This window comes from Poecilia mexicana, unplaced genomic scaffold, assembly GCF_051168715.1.
Source record: "Poecilia mexicana isolate PSO_F unplaced genomic scaffold, ASM5116871v1 scaffold_15, whole genome shotgun sequence".
In the NCBI taxonomy this organism is placed as follows: Eukaryota; Metazoa; Chordata; class Actinopteri; order Cyprinodontiformes; family Poeciliidae; genus Poecilia; species Poecilia mexicana.
The window spans coordinates 5987654-6005117 of record NW_028263384.1 but is presented as its reverse complement, the minus strand read 5'-3'; the positions used below and the strand labels follow the sequence as shown (position 1 = coordinate 6005117).

Here is a 17464-nt window from a genome sequence, read left to right as displayed (position 1 = left end):
TAAAATTTATAAAACCCAAACAACCTACAGTATTATTACTGTATAGTTTTTACATCTAAAATAAACATTTCTCAAATAAAGTGTATTGTTACAACTACTCATGGATCCTTTTAAATAATAAGCTTTGGAAAAGAAAAGAAAAGACCAAACCTGATCCAAGAGATCGCAAATAATTTCCCTTTAGCTCAGAAAATCAGCTGTTTTCTTCCTACATTGTTCCTATCCCATAATTGGGAGCAGGTTTATTTATGCGGAGTATTTCAGATGTTGTTGCCATGGTGTTTAAAATGTCTGTTAGTTCACATCACTGGACGTGAAACAATACATTTCTGTTGCCGTCTACCGTTGCAGAAAACTTTCACCTTTCACCTCTAAGGAATCCAGCTTTAATTATTCAACCTCCTGCTTCCTAGACAATAGCTCTGCCGCTGAGTGGATGCTCTGTAGACGGCAAGGTCACCTCTGCTGCAATATGACCCGTTAGCTTTTAGTGAGCTGGGTGCATGATTAATGCTTCACCTCTTGACACCCTGAAGGACTTGATGGGAAACCTGATACACCACTGCTGCTGCTGAATTGTAGAAGAGTCTGGGAGGCAAAACATTCCTTTCTTTTTTTCTCTCTCCATCAATCCAGACACTCCCAGCATTACAGCAAAGCTGATCAGTGAGCAGAAGGAGGACAAGGAGAAGAAGAATCATGAGGAGAAGGAGAAGATGAAGGCAGACAACGGCTTCCAGGACAACTACAGTGTTGTTGTAGCGTCAGGTACTTTGGTGCATTCCTTAAATGAAGAAAAGGCTGTGTCTCCTTTGAAATAGTTATTAGTTGGTGTGTCTGCCACTATATTCATCCAGGGTGTCCATCTCTCTCATTAGGTTTAAAATCCCAGTCCAAACGAGCTCTTCTGACCCCTCCACGACCTCCGTCAAGACGGGGTCGCATTGTGAGCGACAAGCTGACCTCTTCATCTGGTGTGGACCCTTCGGCCAAAACCATCAGCGTGCCCGTCTTCCATCTTTACCACAAGCTTCTTCCAGGTACTGCAGGCTCCTGCTGACGGTTGGCCTGAATGCAGTCAGAGCTCATCTCTGATATCTCTGGTGCCGTTGCTTTCAGGTCAGCCCCTCCCCCCTGAGATGACCCTGGCTCAGCTGCTGACTCTCCTGTATGACCGTAAGATGCCACAGGGATACCAGTCCATCAACCTGACCGTCAAGCTGGGCTCCAAGGTCATCTCTGACCCTGGCCTTTCTAAGACTGATTCCTTCAAGAGGCTTCGCACTGAAAAAGGTACTGGAGAACCTCTGCTGCTCCCATTTACAATTTCTGCAGTAATGTGACCAGAGTTCGATTCAGCGCAATCTATTCTGAAAAATCAGCCAATGCATGTTAGTAAATAATGATTAAATCCATGCTGGTCTCTAGTTCCACCGGCAGGGTGATGTAAAGACATGAAAACAATAGCAGGTGAAGCTAGTTTCCTAAAAACTGGTTCTCTTCTTTTCACTGATCTGTTTTTGGACCAAATCATACTGCAACTACATCAGATGGTTTTAGTTACTTTTGTAACTAATAATGTTTTTTGTAAGTTGCAATATCAATTCATGCTGATTTAGTTATGTTCCAGAAAAAAGTCTCCATATTCCTCTGCTAGCTAGACTACATGCCCGTGTAGTCCTGCGATAGTTGGATATTTGTATTCCTTGCTTCCGTGCAACATTTACATCTCATTTAATTGAAGAGACTGAAGGATGTTTGGTGGGGACAGATTGTAACGGGGCTAGACTCGCTGGCATCCAGAACAGATGTGGCTACTCCACGTGTGCTTATATTTAGATGGGGTTTTGCAGACTCATGTGGCCACACAAGGTCAGATTAATCTTTAATATCAATGTTTTGACAGTATCAGCAGTGGAGAATCTGCAGCGACGCTCTTCTCCATATAGATTTCTAAAAACAGACTCAACACAATCCACACAGTGGATATTACCACTACATGATCTCTTAGGGTTGTTTTACTTTTATTTTGAAAGTTCACCTCACCTGGTGGCTTGGTAACAACAAAACATAAACCACATCAACAAACAATATTAAATACTTGACAATATTTCCAACACGTGATTTTTTTTCTAATATGTCAGCAACTCCTAAACCTCTCTACTCTTCAGCCTTGTTTTAAGATGAGATATAAAACTTCTATAAATGATTTTCTGACTAGTAGTAGACGTGTGAGGTAGAATACATGGATAGGTTGCAGGGGTTTTGTGAAGATGACCTCTGTGTTGTCCTGCTGCAGTGGACCACTGCGACATGCTCAACAGCTGTCCTGAGGATGAACCAATGATGGCCAGCGAAGAATGTCTGGATGCTGCAACTGACGAGTCCCTGCTGGAGACCAACCCCATCCAGTCACCGCTGCAGGTCTTTGCTGGCATGGGGGGGCTGGCCTTGATTGCAGAGCGACTGCCCATGCTCTACCCCGATGTCATTCAGCAGGTGAGTTAAAGTCTGACAAAAAGATACCCATCGATGTTCATCTTAGCTGAAGTTCTTCTAAGAAGTTGTAGAAAATTGGTCTGTGAAATCAAAGATAATAGCTCCTTTGTGCAGTAAATCCGTTGACTCTGCATTAGTCCACATGCAGTGATGAGTCATGTGCTGAGACCGCTGCTCAGTTTCTGCTCTGCTGGGTCCTCCTCTCAGGTCAGCGCCCCGCTGATCCCAGCATCCAGCCAGGAGAAATCTAAAGACAGCGACCAGTTTGAATGGGTGACCATCGAGCAGTCAGGCGAGCTGGTGTACGAAGCCCCCGAGTCTGCTGCTGCAGAACCGCCGCCTGTGAACAAGCAGCAGTCCCAGTCCTCCTCCTCCTCATCTTCATCCTCGGTGCAGTCCATGTCACCCATTCCGGCCCACTCGCTGGCAGCGTTCGGCCTGTTCCTGCGCCTGCCGGGGTACGCTGAGGTGTTGCTGAAAGAGAGGAAGCACGCGCAGTGTCTGCTGCGTCTGGTGCTGGGCGTCACGGACGACGGAGAGGGCAGTAAGTCTGAAAACATTTTCCTGCTGCAGAGTTGAGCTGCCATGCAGACGCCCAGCGCCTTCACTCATCACCTAAAGCTCTCTGAATAAAACTCTGGTCAACTTTTTTACGGAAGTTTTTGGTCTGATCTTCTCTTAGGTCACATCCTGCAGTCCCCCTCTGCCAACGTGTTGCCCACCCTGCCATTCCATGTCCTTCGAGCGTTGTTCAGCAGCACACCTTTGACCACTGATGATGGAGTACTTCTGCGCCGCATGGCTTTAGAGATTGGCGCCATTCACCTAATCCTGGCCTGTTTGTCAGCTCTGAGCCACCATGCCCCTCGAAACCCCAACGCCAGCAGCAACGTCTCTGAGGTAGGCCCCCACTGAGCCCCACACCTATTAAGTTCAGCTCTGTATGAGCTGCATTTAATCATTGTATGAGGTCTTGGTGAATAGATGTTGCTAAGCTTCATAGGCAAGTTTCCCAGAATGTCACTGTCTCTGATCTTTCAGTTGTTAAATGTGGCTCAAAGCCCTGTTTACATCTTTGCTTAGGTATACATGTACTAAAAGTGGGTGATGAACTTTTAGTGGAGAGGAGCCTTTTTTTTTTTTATCCGAGTCTATTTGTGTGGTTAATTTCTGTCTAAATTAACCTTTGATGTTTGGAGTATTTCTTGAAAAACTGATAATCATAATAAATGCTTATCTAGCTTAGAGAAACAGTGTTTCAATTAACCACAGCAAGCTGTATTAAAGATATATAGTTCAGATTTGCTTGACTAAAGCAGGGACAGCAAGAGTGAATAAATGAACCGAACAAGTTCTGGTTGCCCAGCAGAACATTACTGAACAGGATTTGGATTGGGGACAATAATGTTGTTCTGCCTGGATTAATATAAAGCCATCAGGTTCAGTGATCAATAGGAGTCAAAACAAGACTAAGTCAGCCTTGAAATTATACAACTTTGCACAAAAGTGTGGAACAAATAGTGTTAAATTTCATTGGTCACTAACGTAGGAGGAAACTTGGTTAATGGAAAGGGAATATAAATAAATCCTCCACCTGTTTGTATAATTTAATTTATACTGTTTAATTTTCTCTCTCTGTGTGTGTGTGTGTGTGTGTGTGTGTGTGTGTGTGTGTGTGTGTGTGTGTGTGTGTGTGTGTTTGCAGCCGCAGATGTCCAGTTGTCACAGTGGTGGGACTAGTGAGGAGCAGCAGCTGTACTGGGCTAAAGGAACTGGTTTTGGTACCGGCTCTACAGCTTCAGGCTGGGATGTGGAGCAGGCCCTTACCAAGCAGAGGTTAGAGGAGGAACATGTCACCTGTCTGCTCCAGGTAAACATCAACTTCCCTCTGCTCACCTGTGTTTTTAGATTTTTTTATTTTTAGTCATAATGTGAGGATTATTGTCTTGCAATGGCTGTTGGTACTGGAAGAGCTTCCTTGTTGGGTCTGTAGCCTATCTGTGTAAAAGTGTGCAAGGTGGTTTAGGGATGCTCTCACATTCATCAGCTCAGGCTGCATTTATGTCTTACACCCAAATACACACCCAAAACTTATTGTAAAATGAGAATTTTTTTTTAAATTGACATGTTTCCATTAAATTATTTTCAGAATGACAAATTGCTCAATTATGTGGTCAATAGAAATACATTACTGGTGTATCAAAAACCCTATTGAAAATAAACACAATACAAATCCTGGTGGGTGAGAAAGTAAAGCCTGGAGGCCCACCAGGCTTATAATACCCTGGGGGAAACCCTGTGTTGGGGGAAAAAAAAAACAAACAAAAAAAAAAAAAACGTGATAAACGACACATGTAAGATGTTAGCTAAGGTGCTGTTTTGAAGGTAAATGGAATACTTGTTGTGTTGCATCCACCAGGTTCTGGCCAGCTACATCAACCCGGCGGGCTCCAGCAGCCACGGCACCGATGCCTCTGCAGACAGCAGAGCCCAGAACAGCTCAGCTCTGCCGGCAGTGCTACAGGAGCTGCTGAGCCAGTCCTGCCTCATCCCTGCCATGTCCTCCTACTTACGCAACGACTCAGGTAGGCGCCATGTCTCTCCAAATAAACACCTAGATAGACAACAGCGTGGGGCAGGGATGCCCATGTGATTGAGCTCTTCTTTCTACCCCACATTTCAGAAATGGTTGTGGTTACACAGCAATACATGTGAACATCAACATTGCTGTTTTTTTGCAAAACGAATTACATTTCAAATTCATCAAAGTGTGATAATTGAAATAGGTTTTTTATTCGTCTTTAATTGTATATCTGATAAAAGGACAATGGCTTGAGACGTCTTACTTTTAAGGGCTCATTTTCAGATGGTTCTTCTAAGACTGATTATATTTGGCATGGAGATCTGTTAGCATTTGTCCTTTGATGCTCTGTGGCTTAAGAACCCAACTCTGGGTTGGAGTTGCAGTGATCACTAACAGGGGAATCTCGCTGTCTATATTCTGGTATGTTCTGAATAGAAATTGCCTGATTTCATGTTTTTCTTTTTGTGATTCTTTCAATTTCTACATTGGTGATGCAGAAATTTTTGCAAACAGACCAGAGCAGAATTTTTTATTTTTTATTTTAAATTTGTGAATTAAATGAGAATTTGATTGTGTTCTTAGTAATTAACTGCTGCTGTTGTGTAGAATATGGATTATGGACAGGGCTGTTTTTCCAGGTGAAAGGCAGATAAGCAGTATGGTAAATGCTGTGAAGTTGAAGCTTATTGATGTGGTGCTGTATGCAGCACATGCTCTGGTAATCCCTTGTTTCTTTCCTTTGGTTTGTCCAGTCCCTGCCTCATGGTGGACTGGAGCACAGTGAGCAGCTCTACCTGTCTGTCATGTGCTGACTTGATTTCTGTAGAGATGAGCCTGGTGACTGTCTAAAACTGAGCTTCTGTATTCTGGTTGAGTCTGTTTGCAAACTGGGATCTCTTTACTCTGCTGCTGTTGGACGAACAGTTCATCTCAGTACTAAGCAGCTTCAGCATCATCTTCACAGGGTCTTCTGTACTTCTGGGCTTGATTCACACATTTGATATTGTCTGTACTTGCATATAACCCCCTCCATCCTGCTCCAGGCCTGTCCTTAAACCAGCTTTTATACAAATTCCAACAAACTTTGTGACTTCCCACCTCATAGGCGTGTTGTTGGAGTCCTGCAGCACCTGTTCACGCCATACACACATGCTATTCCTATGGATTTACTTTAATTTATACCAATTCGTCCTTTGAGCTTGAGTTGGGGGTTTCCTTTACTAAATGAATAAAGGCATTAGAAGTCATTACCATAGTTTTTAAAATCATAGGTAGGCCTGTCGCGATAAACGATAAATCAATTAATCGCACGATAAATTAAACCTATCGACCTCATTTTAATTATCGGCTTTATCGTCTCTTTCTGCCTTTTTTTCTTGCTTTTGATGACACTGACCCTCCCTTCCTCATTTCCTTTGTGCAATGTCCAGCGCACACAGCACGAGTTGTCGGCCGATTGTCGGCCCATTTTCAAAACCTGAGACACATTAGCCGACAGAAATCCGAGGTATAATGGTTCTATCGGGTTCGATCGTGCCGTGTGGTGTCCAGCCACATGGGCACAAAATAAGGGCTACAAGTCCAGTTAATTCATGTTAAAACCAGGGATTAATCAATGCTTTACTAGAATCTACCTGCAATGCATGTAGCTAGAGTCAGTGTAAAATTCTGACTGAATGAAAATCATTGTAACCTATTTATGTCACGTTAACTTACAGGGTTTATCAACTGCGGTAGAAATTTGGCTCTGACTCCTCTCCTTGTCATTTCTACATTCTTTGCACGAAATGCTGAATAAATATTAATGTTGTTTCCACAAATCATCTCTGATGTTGCTGGACTTGTGTTGTCAGCTGTTTGGGATTCCCCTCTGTAATTTCCCCTCAGAAAGCAGGACGAGAATCCGGCTTTCTGATTGGCTACCTGTCACATTAAACTCCCGGTCAGGGAAAACCCCTGATTTAGATCAATCTTAGATCTGCCAACGATCTAAGATTGTCATAAGGGCAAAATGGGGGCAAAAAATCGTGTAGTATGAACTACTGCATTAGATAGTCGAATGTGCCCATCTTCTCTATTTAAATCTAGTGATTACTGAAGGGCAATATAGTATACAGACTTTATAATCTGCACTCTTTTGGTTGAATGCAGTATTTATTTCCACGTTGGCTTTATGTTGTTTAGTTTTTATTTAAGTAAGTTTTTTGTTAGTGGAGACTGAGAATCAATTTTATTTTTGTTTTTGATTGTTTTGTTTAGTTTATCAATTCCAGTATTATGTGTTCTTTTGAAAATATAGTGTTTCTGTCTATGGCAGGAAATCACATGCATTCTTAGTCAATATTATCGTTTATCGCAAAAAAATTTTAGACAATAAATCGCTCAGCAAAATGTGTTATCGTGACAGGCCTAATCATAGGTTGCATCTTAATTTCTCCTTCTCTAAAATGTGCACAATGTTGTTGTTTATAGTGTTCCAACTGTCAGTCCATCCCTTGTTTCCTTTTATTTCAAGAAGTAAGAACTTGTTCTCAATAGTTTACCTGGTTGAATAAAGGTTGAATGAAATGAATGAATGTTTCCCTCCAAATTCAGCCAAAGTCCATCAAACCTAACCAGGTCAGAAGTGAACTGCCCACTGCTCACCCACCTTTCTCTGTTACCAGCAAAGTTTAGGCCAGCCATCAAACCAATGGTTGTGGTTTATTTAGTAAACTGCCTCATTGATCTGTACATGTTGACTTTATTCAGGTAGTCATAAAAACAGCATTGGTAAAATGGAGAAAAAGTTACAGAAACTGACTCTTAAAAAGTAGAAGGAAAAAAAACCCTCTTTTCTGTAAGGGTTTCTGGACACATCCTTCATCTTTTATGAATATGAACAAAAATACAGCATAAGTTTGCTCGTATTTTAATACATAAGTTATTTATTTTTTTTTATCACAACCTTATCTTTCCCCTAAATTCTTACCCTCTGTAAAGATGTCCTTTTACAAAAATAGCTCCATGTGTGAACTTTGAAATCTTGGAAATGTTTTTTTTTAACCCAAGAACAGTAGTTTATTTTATTATATTTTAGAAATCCATCTTCTTCAGGATGTAGAGGTGTAGCAGGAGTTGTCCTAAATGCCATGTGTTTTGTGTGTGTGTGTGTGTGTGTGTGTGTGTGAGCGTGTGTGCGGGGAGTTCAGGAAGTGAGGAGCGGTGCTGGTAGAGTGGGCCTGACCAATCACTCCTCCAGGTTTCACTCTGCGCTGTAGAGGAAGACGACTGTAGAATTAAACTGAGTTCAGTGGAATCATGGCACCAGAGTCATCCTCATTGGTCCAACAGTCCCAGATGCCGGTAGCCAGAAAGCGTTTATTTCGGGGGGACTCCCTTTCTTCACGTAACTCGTCTCGCATTCCCTTTAAGCCCTTCGTTATCTCTCCAGCTCAAACATATGATGTGGCAATATGGCTTCCTCTTTGTCATCTTCAGCCACTTCCTGTCGTTTCCTCCATCTTGATCTGGGACAGGTGTCCATGTCAGGCTGCAGTTTTTCCTATCGTCTCATCATTGATCAGTGTTATCCAGTCATGGGATTCCATCCTCACACCGTGGTGTAAATGTAAACAAAAACTATCACAAAGAGGTTGAGGAAAGTGCCAACGATGCCCAGCATGGCCAAGATGGACTCCTCCTGCTCCTCCTTGGCCTCCAGCGCCTGCACATCGTCCAGCGTAATGACGGTAGTGCCCATGGTCCTGTAGCTCACCTGACCTGGGATAAGAGAAATTTATGGAGGCCATGTTAGACACAGAACAGCACTGCTTAGTTTGAAACAGAAAAAGGCTGAAATTATGTTCTGAATCCTGGTGTTTCTGATCTGGAACAACTGGAATTTAATGTCGGCACAGACTCTGGGATGAAAGCTTTAAAGCGGTGACTTTCAGCTTGGACCACCACCAAGATGGCCACATAATAAGAAAGTTCAAGGTTGAACCAGAGTAATGAGAAATTCCCCATATAAACCAAGCAAACCTACTCTGATAAAGCGTTAAAAAGAGGATGAGAATTATATCACCACTTCGAGCATTAAACGCCGACTGAAGTCCGATGGGTGACAGACAGGGACGCATCTAACAGGTTCAAGCTAACAAACGGGGCACTGTGTCAAGAAATGACAGACTTGGAACTGATTCTGAGAGAACTAAAAGGATTTGACCAAGAAAATAAAGAACAATTAGAGACAACAATAGAAGAAATTGTAAAGGCGAATACCAGAATTGACGAGATGGCAGGGTGTATTGGGAAGACGGGATCCAGACCATGAAAGAAGTCATCACGGCTATGCTAAAGCTACACACTAAGCTGGGGGGACAAATGACTGGATCTGGAGAGTCGCTCTGGATGCAAAAACACATAAGGATGTATGGCGTGACAGAGGGACCAAAGAAGGAATCAACAACGGTGATCTCATTTGTGGAAAATTCACTCCATGAAGGTCCTGAGTTAAATGATGCTATGACCAACCTTCAGATTGAAAGCTTTAACGCACTGGAAATGTTGAAATAACAGTAACGCTCTCCCACTGGGTTTCCCCCATGCCGAATTAGAAGCCTGCACAGCTGGCTGTTACTGATTAACATCCTCCAGTTGATCAAAGATGGCTGTTCTCAACAACTTTCTGTTACACAGAGTAATTTCCTGTCATTCTGGTAATGGTTCCACTACACTGTCATTTTTTTGTGTGAACAAAAGAACTGCTCAGGATTAGTTTTTCTTTGTTATATTTAATGCCTCCTTATCATTTTTGGCACAACTTTACTGCTGTCCTTGAAAATTAATTCAGATAATTGGGAAAGCAGCTTACCTTAAGGCGTTTCACGTACAAAGCATCATCCGGCATGCTGTTTGGGACCTCAGAGAAGAGATGTGTGAAGCTGCTCCAGGCAGCGACAGAGGGGTAAACAGGGAGAGACTGGGTGTGTGTTGTCACCGCCTCGGTGACGGGCGAGAGGAGGCAGAAACAGAAACGGATCCACGACAAATTCCCATGTTCCTCAGCACCAGCTGCAAAACCCCTTCGCCCCCCCCACCTTCCTCTCTGCTCCTTCACCCTCACTAGTCTCTGTGGAGTTCCAGTCAGCAGGCTGAGACTCTGGCAGCAGGGGTCTCACCTACTCCATCTCAGCCCCTCACACACTCTGCTCATCTTTCTTTGTCTGCTCAGTCTTCTGAGTTCGGCTACCTTGCTCTGCCTAAACTCTGCCACAGAAACCCGCTCCCTTCTTCCACAGGGTCTCCATAAACCCGCACATACTCAGCTTGATGCCGCTGCTGCCTTCATTTCTGGGGGTGTCATTGGAATGTGAAGCCCCCGTGCCAGCGCTTTGCACCATGTCTGTCGGGTGAGCTGGTGGCGTGTCGCTGGCAGCCAGCACAGGGGAGAACAGGCAGGTCCACGGATTGAGTCTGCTGAGGAATATTCCAGAGGAGAGAGGAAAATCCAAGATCTAGCCGTCTGCAGAGAAGCGAGCGCAGCCCGAGTCTCTTGTCTCAGTAGATGTGCAGGAAGGAATCACCAGAGACAGCAGCCTTCCGCTAGGTCTCCAGCAGTTAGGCACCGGGAACGACGGTGCATTGCATAACCAAGCAGAGTGGAGGAAAGGGAAGGAGGACGGTCCTGATGGCTGTGGAGAGGAATGGAAAGGAGCATGAGGACGAGAAGGAAGGAGGGAGGGAGGGGGGGAGAAAAGATGGGCTCAGGCTTACAGTCGTCTCCTCCTCTCCCATTGCTATGGGGGATGACACGCACACACGCTCGTACACACATGCTTATCACGCTATCTTTGTGGGGACTTTCCACTGACTTCCATTCATTTCTACATCTTAACCCTAACCATTATATACCTAATCCTAACCAAAATTCAATTCACATCTTAGTCCTAAACCCTAACCCCTAACTCCAAAACAGCATTTCCCCTTGTGGGGACCAGGCTTCAGTCCCAACAACGTAATATGTGTCAGGAAACTTGTTCACCATGGCATGAAATGCATGGTACATGCACGCACACGCACACACACACACACACTCACACACACACACACACGGCTTCCACCAAAACAATAGGCAGCTGCAAAAAGGCAAAGTGAAGTGAATCCAGCCCCACTGCTTAATGTTCCATTCAGGATTCCACCAAGCCCACCATCAGCTATGATCAGTGAGGTAGATCTGGAGATCAGAGGGATGGGAGGGGAAGGGCGGATGATTGTGGAGGACGACAAAGACCTTGAGGAAAACAAGTGATGGTCTGGACTCATTGAGTTGGATCCTGATGTCTGGGGGCTTCTTGACATAAATACTCCATGCCTCACTTTGATTTCTGGAACAGTTTTTCTGCACTTAGAAAATTGTTTATTAAAATGAAAATTTTTTCAGGTTGTTTTTCTATGAAGAAAGCTTAAGACAAAAATATACGAGATACACAGATTTTCATCACACAAGGTTTCTAAAGCGGTCATTCGCTGCTGTTATATTTTAGTGTTCATGTAACTTGAGTTTTTCTCATTTCTTCTCAGCTAGTGTGTATTTTGCATATTGTTTTTAATTAACAGCAGATCATTTTAGGAACTTGACCTGGAAAAAACAAATCGGTTAAATGTAACGTCTGAATATTTCTGATAATGGCAAAGAGCTCCGGGTTACTTTTTCTCCTTTCGCATGCTCCTGCCTTGATGCACACTCTTTCCAGTGTCCGCTGAGGCAGAGTGTGTTGGTGGAGACATGTCACAGCCTGACTCTCATCTGTTTCTGTGCCCTGCAAGGGTCACAAAGACCTGACACTGTCCAGCCGGGAGCTTGAGTCACAATATAAGCCACCCACTCAGTGCAGTGCGACCTGCACGCTCACTGCCTTCCTTCCCTTAAGATATCAGCACACACACACAGCATGCCGCTCCCCACACTCACTCCGGTTGGTAAAGAGGATTTTTGGCTTGTTGTTTTTGACTCACGGTGAAAATGTTTTTTCTGTGTGTTCTGGGGTATGTTAGCTCCAACCCTGTTTTCTCACTGGGCTGGTTAGCACTAAGACATGAAGAAAGTACAGCAGTGGCTGAACCAGGGGTATGAACTTGCATCATTAACAGGAGTTCATCATTGTCATGATAAATCAAAGTTCCTATCATATATATATTTTTTTCATAAAAATCTGCTACCTTTCATTTCATTTTTTTCAAATACATATGTAGTATGTTTGTAAGTGTGTATATTTGTGAAATGTATACACATGGATATGTAGGTATGTATGTATGTATGGAGGTGTATTTTTAAAAAAAAAAATTTTGTATATTAAAAACTGTTAGGATGTTTTTTTTCTTTGTATTGAATGAAATGAATAAAAAAATAAAAAAAATAAATTCCCATCCCCAGCATTCAGCTATATGTAAGACTTGATGCTCTATGGTAGTGGAACTGTCCCTTTAGACCTTCGACAATGGCTCTAAATAAATCTGGCTAAAACTGACAGAGAAGCAACTGCTATTTTAAATGTAGATAACAAATGGAAGTTTTAGTTGTTTATTTTTAATGAAATAATGACATTTAATTTATTTAATGAATGACACCATAAATAATTAATAGATGTTTTCCTTCTCATTAGGTTGGAGACAATGTGCTTTTTTTTTTTTTTAGAAGAGAATGTATCCAATTTCTTTTTGCAAACATCTAATTTTTCTTTTCTTCTTCTTTTTTTTTTTTTTTTTTAAGTCTAAGGCTGTGTTCACACTACAGCCTGAAGTGGCCCAATTCCATTTTTTTGGCGTAATGTGACCTGTATCTGATCTTTTCTACTAGTCAGTCTGAACAGCACAGGTCGGATTTTTGTCCGAATGCGACCCAGGCCATTTGGATATACGATAAATATCCGATCTCTTCAAATATGACCCAACGTCCAGGTCGCATTCATCCGACCTGAACGTCATTGATACTCAACAAATGTCCCTAGTCTGCATTCTGATACACGCAAGCGGAAAGAAAAACAACAACCATGTTGGACTATAATGAGGATGAAGTTGTTAATGTGCCGGTGTTCTATCGGCTCCGATTTGACATCAGCTTCAAAATCGTAAGCTATCCTCCACCTTTAGCATCCATGCTTACTTCCACAAGCACTGAGAACTTCTTCTTTTTTATGGTTGTTGGCTTAAAAGACTGAGCACGCGCTCTATGTGTGACGTTACTGCGCCCTCTACTGCGCATGCGGGACACTTTCAGGTCGCTTGCCATTCTCACTGGAGAACACATACAGATTGCACATTTGGAAGTGTGAACAACCACGGCAAAAAAAATCGGAATTGGGTCACTTCAGGCTGCAGTATGAAGGTAGCATTTAAGTAGGAATAAAATGGTGATTCTTAAAAAACTACGACAAAGTTCTTCAGGGGTCCCTAAAAAACGATCCATAATTCTTTTTTAAGACGATCAGGTAACACTAGTGGCTGTAAATGGGTTGTATTTAGTTGGACAGAGGTAAAAATGGCTCTGTGCATTATAAAAGCTGCAGATCCCTGAGCCAGACGAGCACAGCAGCTCAATGCAGTTCTAATGGGAATCCCATGCAGGAAGATTTATGGTAGTGAAAAAGTGAAAATGAACTTTTTCTCTGAAAAAGCTTCAACTAGGATTGAAATATTATTAAAATGGCTTTCTCCATTCCTGTTGCAAGCTTTTCAGCTCCGTAATCTACCAGTGTTGCTATAAGCCCCTTCCTCTGTGAGAAAACTGTTAACTGTTTGATCCCTGTTTTCTGCCTTCCTCTGCCATGGTAACTGTTTCATCCCTGTTTTTTTCTTGGTCCTTCTGTCTGCAGTTCTGGATATGGCTCGCCATGTTCCACTGTACAGAGCTCTACTGGAGCTGCTAAGGGCCATTTCCACCTACACAGCGCTGGTCCCACTCCTGCTTCCTCTGTCTGGGGATCCTGGCCAAGAGGAGGAGGAGGAGGAAGATGAAGAGCATTCTGAGGGACAGACTTCTGTAGGCATGCTGCTGGCCAAAATGAAGACATGTGTGGACACGTATACAAATCGCCTCAGGTAAGACATGATGCATAATGCCAGCTAGACATCATTTTTATCACTTTGTTCCAATTGAAATGTCATGTCATGCTCAGCAGACACACACTTGCACACTTTGTTTCTGGAACAGAATTGTGCTCAAATGTTTGGCTTCCATTTGGAGAATCCAGGCACAGGTCTTGACAGCAGCTAAAATGGGTTGTGCCTTCATTTCAGTGGCCCCAGAACAATATTGTTTGTTGTAAATCTATGAATCCATCTGATAAAGAAGACCCACAGTGAGACCAACATGAGTGTGTTTTGTGTGTTCCAGGTCAAAGAAGGATAAAAGCAAAGGTGTGGTGAAACCAGATGGCTCAGACCCAGAACCTGAGGGTCTGACCCTGCTGGTGCCCGACATCCAGAGAACAGCTGAGATAGTCCATGCAGCTACTACCAGCCTACGGCAAGCCAATCAGGGTGTGTTTACACATAAACGAACGCTTTTCAGTTTTCTCTAAAGCCTGACTTTTAACACATAAAACATGTTTTTCCATACAAAATCTTCGGTACTCCATTTTAGAGCTAAATGTCTCTGGATTTACATTTCAACGATTCTGTCTGTGATGGCCTGACTTTGTCTTGCCTATGTGATGCAACAACACACCAAGGAAGTCTAATAGCAAACAGAAGAGTCTTGACTTCTGTTTGAGTCCTGAAACTGAAATCTGCCATTAGCCCCATAGAAAGTCCATGTAATAATCTCCTTGTGTAGCTAACGACTGATCTGAATAAAGGGCCACATAGACACGTGGAGACTTGCTTCAGATGTGCAGTAATAAGGATGTAAGAAGATTCTTCGACCTCGTCAATAGTCAGATCCATCAATAAAATGTCCAGTACATGATGAATCATTGCGTCTTTCATCTGACCTTGGTCCTTCCCAGTACACAGTAGTAAAGCATCCACTGCTCCCACTTTAGAATTCCTACAGACCCTCTTCCGTCTGATCACCTGGGTCCATTATACATAATGGACGTCTACATGTGAGATAAAGGTTACAGCCAAAGATCATTGGAAGATTCTCTGTGAAAAGGCCTCTGGTATCCCACCTCATTAATCAGTTAGTTGTCAGCTGCAGAACTGGCAACATTGAAGAAGTGACAGATATATAACCATTACATTAAAATACAGCCGTGGACAGAAAGTCAAAATGTAGGAGAGGATTGGTTGAAGTTGGGAGAAGTATTCTGACATATGAGGACAGATGATTCTGATCAGTTTTATTTGAAAATACATTATGAATCCCAAAGGGAAATTCAATAACAATTTTCTTGTCTGTCTGTGCCTGTGTGTTGTTTTTACTGCTCTATGGTTGACCTGTTAAATCAGTGAGTTTTGTTTGTGACATGTTGTCCTTTAAGAAATGTTGGATATATGTCATACTAAGGTTTTCTAATTGATTCCCCACCTATTTTAGCTGGTTGAAGAAATATGACTTAATTGACTAATACTTAGCTTTTTATTTTGATGAGTCATTGTTTCCCCCAGAAAACTTGCTAAGTTGGTGCTCGGGGCGCTAGGGCAGTCATCCAGATGGCCGCCATTTTTGGGGGTTAAAACATGTTTAAAGTTGACAGGAATCTTGAAATGTTACTTGATAGTTATGCATTTTTGGAAGACTGGAAGATTAATACCTAAACAACTGCAAAGTCTTAAAAAAAAGGCAATAATAATAATAATAATATAAAAAGAAAAATTAACAATGCTAAGCCTGGTGGCCCACCAGGCTTATAATGCAGGGAAACCCTGATGAGTGTCCAATAAATTGTGATACTTTTACCCCAATTCAAAACATCCAGGAAATTCTCAAATTTAGCCTCACTATTGAAATAAATGTTTTGTGTTGGTATTGATGTTGGATGATGGTTTGCATGTGAGAAATATATGTTTGATATTTATGTTGTATTGTATTTAATATTTCTCATCCTCATTGTCTTTTTAAGAGAGGAAACTAGTTGAGTCGTCAAAGAAGGTGTCGAGTCGGCCCAAACCGCTGTCAGTTCTCCGCTCCTTGGAAGAGAAATACGTTGCTGCTATGAAGAAACTCCAGTTTGGTGAGTTCTGATCTTTGCCTCTGTGGTTTGGTTTTAATGCATCTTGCTACTTTATACCTGGTATGGTGCAATGGATGGGCGATATAGCTTAAAAAAACCTCCCAATTTCTTCATGCCAGATTCAATTCAATCTTTTTTTTTTCTCACTTTGTTTTCTAAAAAATAAATTACACATATCAGAAAAGCTTTTAAAAAGTGGCTTTTATTTCAGCGACTCCTTCTGTGAGTTGTATGACAGAGTAATGGGGTCACTTTTGTTTAATCATGAGAATATTGCCATAGTATTACCAGGATAAAGATGCTATATTACCAGAAGAACATCTTCAAATTATTAGAAAATTGTAGTTTGTGGGACGGGACAAAGTTTGGATAGAAATAATCAAGATCTGACGCGTCCACCGGAGTCTATGTGGTTTTCTTTGAAATACTCAGATGTTTCTCAATCGCTTCAAAATCCTGTTATTGACTATAATTTGATTCTATTGTGTTAAATCTCCTGATCTCTAAATCCAATACCAAAGTAGTCCTGATATTAATTTTTGTGATGAAAAATCCCTCTTTCTTTCTCTTAATATTAGAATATTCTGGTAATATTCTAATGGTTTTCTTGCATTATTTCGACTTTGTCATGCGACTTTATTCTTGTCTTACAACGACTACAGTCTTATAATATTATGACGTTATTTTTATAATTGAAAAATTAAAAAAATCGTAGAATGGACCTAATACTCTGTCGTAGATTCGACCTGAATGCAAAGTCCAATTAAGTAGAAGCTGTAAAAATCTCTTGTTGAACAACATGGCTGCCCTGAGCTTGCTGACTTTGCTCTGAACTATGACAACTCAAAAAGAGCATTGGTGAAAAAAATAAATAAATAAATCCAGTTTTCCAAAAATATTTTCTTCAGAAATTTGATGAAATTAAAGCCTACATGATGCAGAACCTTCTAACCTCTGTCTCCCACCCTCAACCCCACACAGACACGTTTGAAATGGTTTCAGAAGACGAGGAAGGGAAGCTGATGTTTAAGGTCAACTACCACTACATGTCTCAGGTTAAAAACGCCAGCGATACCAACAGTGCGGCCAGATCGCGGCGCCTCGCCCAGGAGGCCGTCACCCTGTCCACATCTCTTCCTCTGTCGTCCTCGTCCAGTGTCTTTGTCCGCTGTGATGAGGAGAGGCTCGACATCATGAAGGTAATGTGAAAGCATGAAGTCCT

At 42.2% G+C, this 17464-nt stretch overlaps 1 protein-coding gene across 2 annotated transcripts in view; it reads left to right on the top strand.

The window, feature by feature from the left end:
• birc6 (baculoviral IAP repeat containing 6) overlaps window positions 1–17464 on the top strand; it is a 70519-nt gene that overhangs the window by 42635 nt on the left and 10420 nt on the right. For both annotated transcript variants that reach the window (XM_015003679.2, XM_015003678.2), the window contains exons 57-68: window positions 637–768; window positions 879–1040; window positions 1120–1293; window positions 2300–2499; window positions 2707–3043; window positions 3182–3399; window positions 4205–4369; window positions 4919–5084; window positions 13939–14164; window positions 14460–14605; window positions 16132–16242; window positions 17224–17441. In XM_015003679.2, the coding sequence (XP_014859165.2) occupies window positions 637–768; window positions 879–1040; window positions 1120–1293; window positions 2300–2499; window positions 2707–3043; window positions 3182–3399; window positions 4205–4369; window positions 4919–5084; window positions 13939–14164; window positions 14460–14605; window positions 16132–16242; window positions 17224–17441 (2255 nt within the window). The remainder of the gene's footprint in view (window positions 1–636; window positions 769–878; window positions 1041–1119; window positions 1294–2299; window positions 2500–2706; window positions 3044–3181; window positions 3400–4204; window positions 4370–4918; window positions 5085–13938; window positions 14165–14459; window positions 14606–16131; window positions 16243–17223; window positions 17442–17464) is intronic.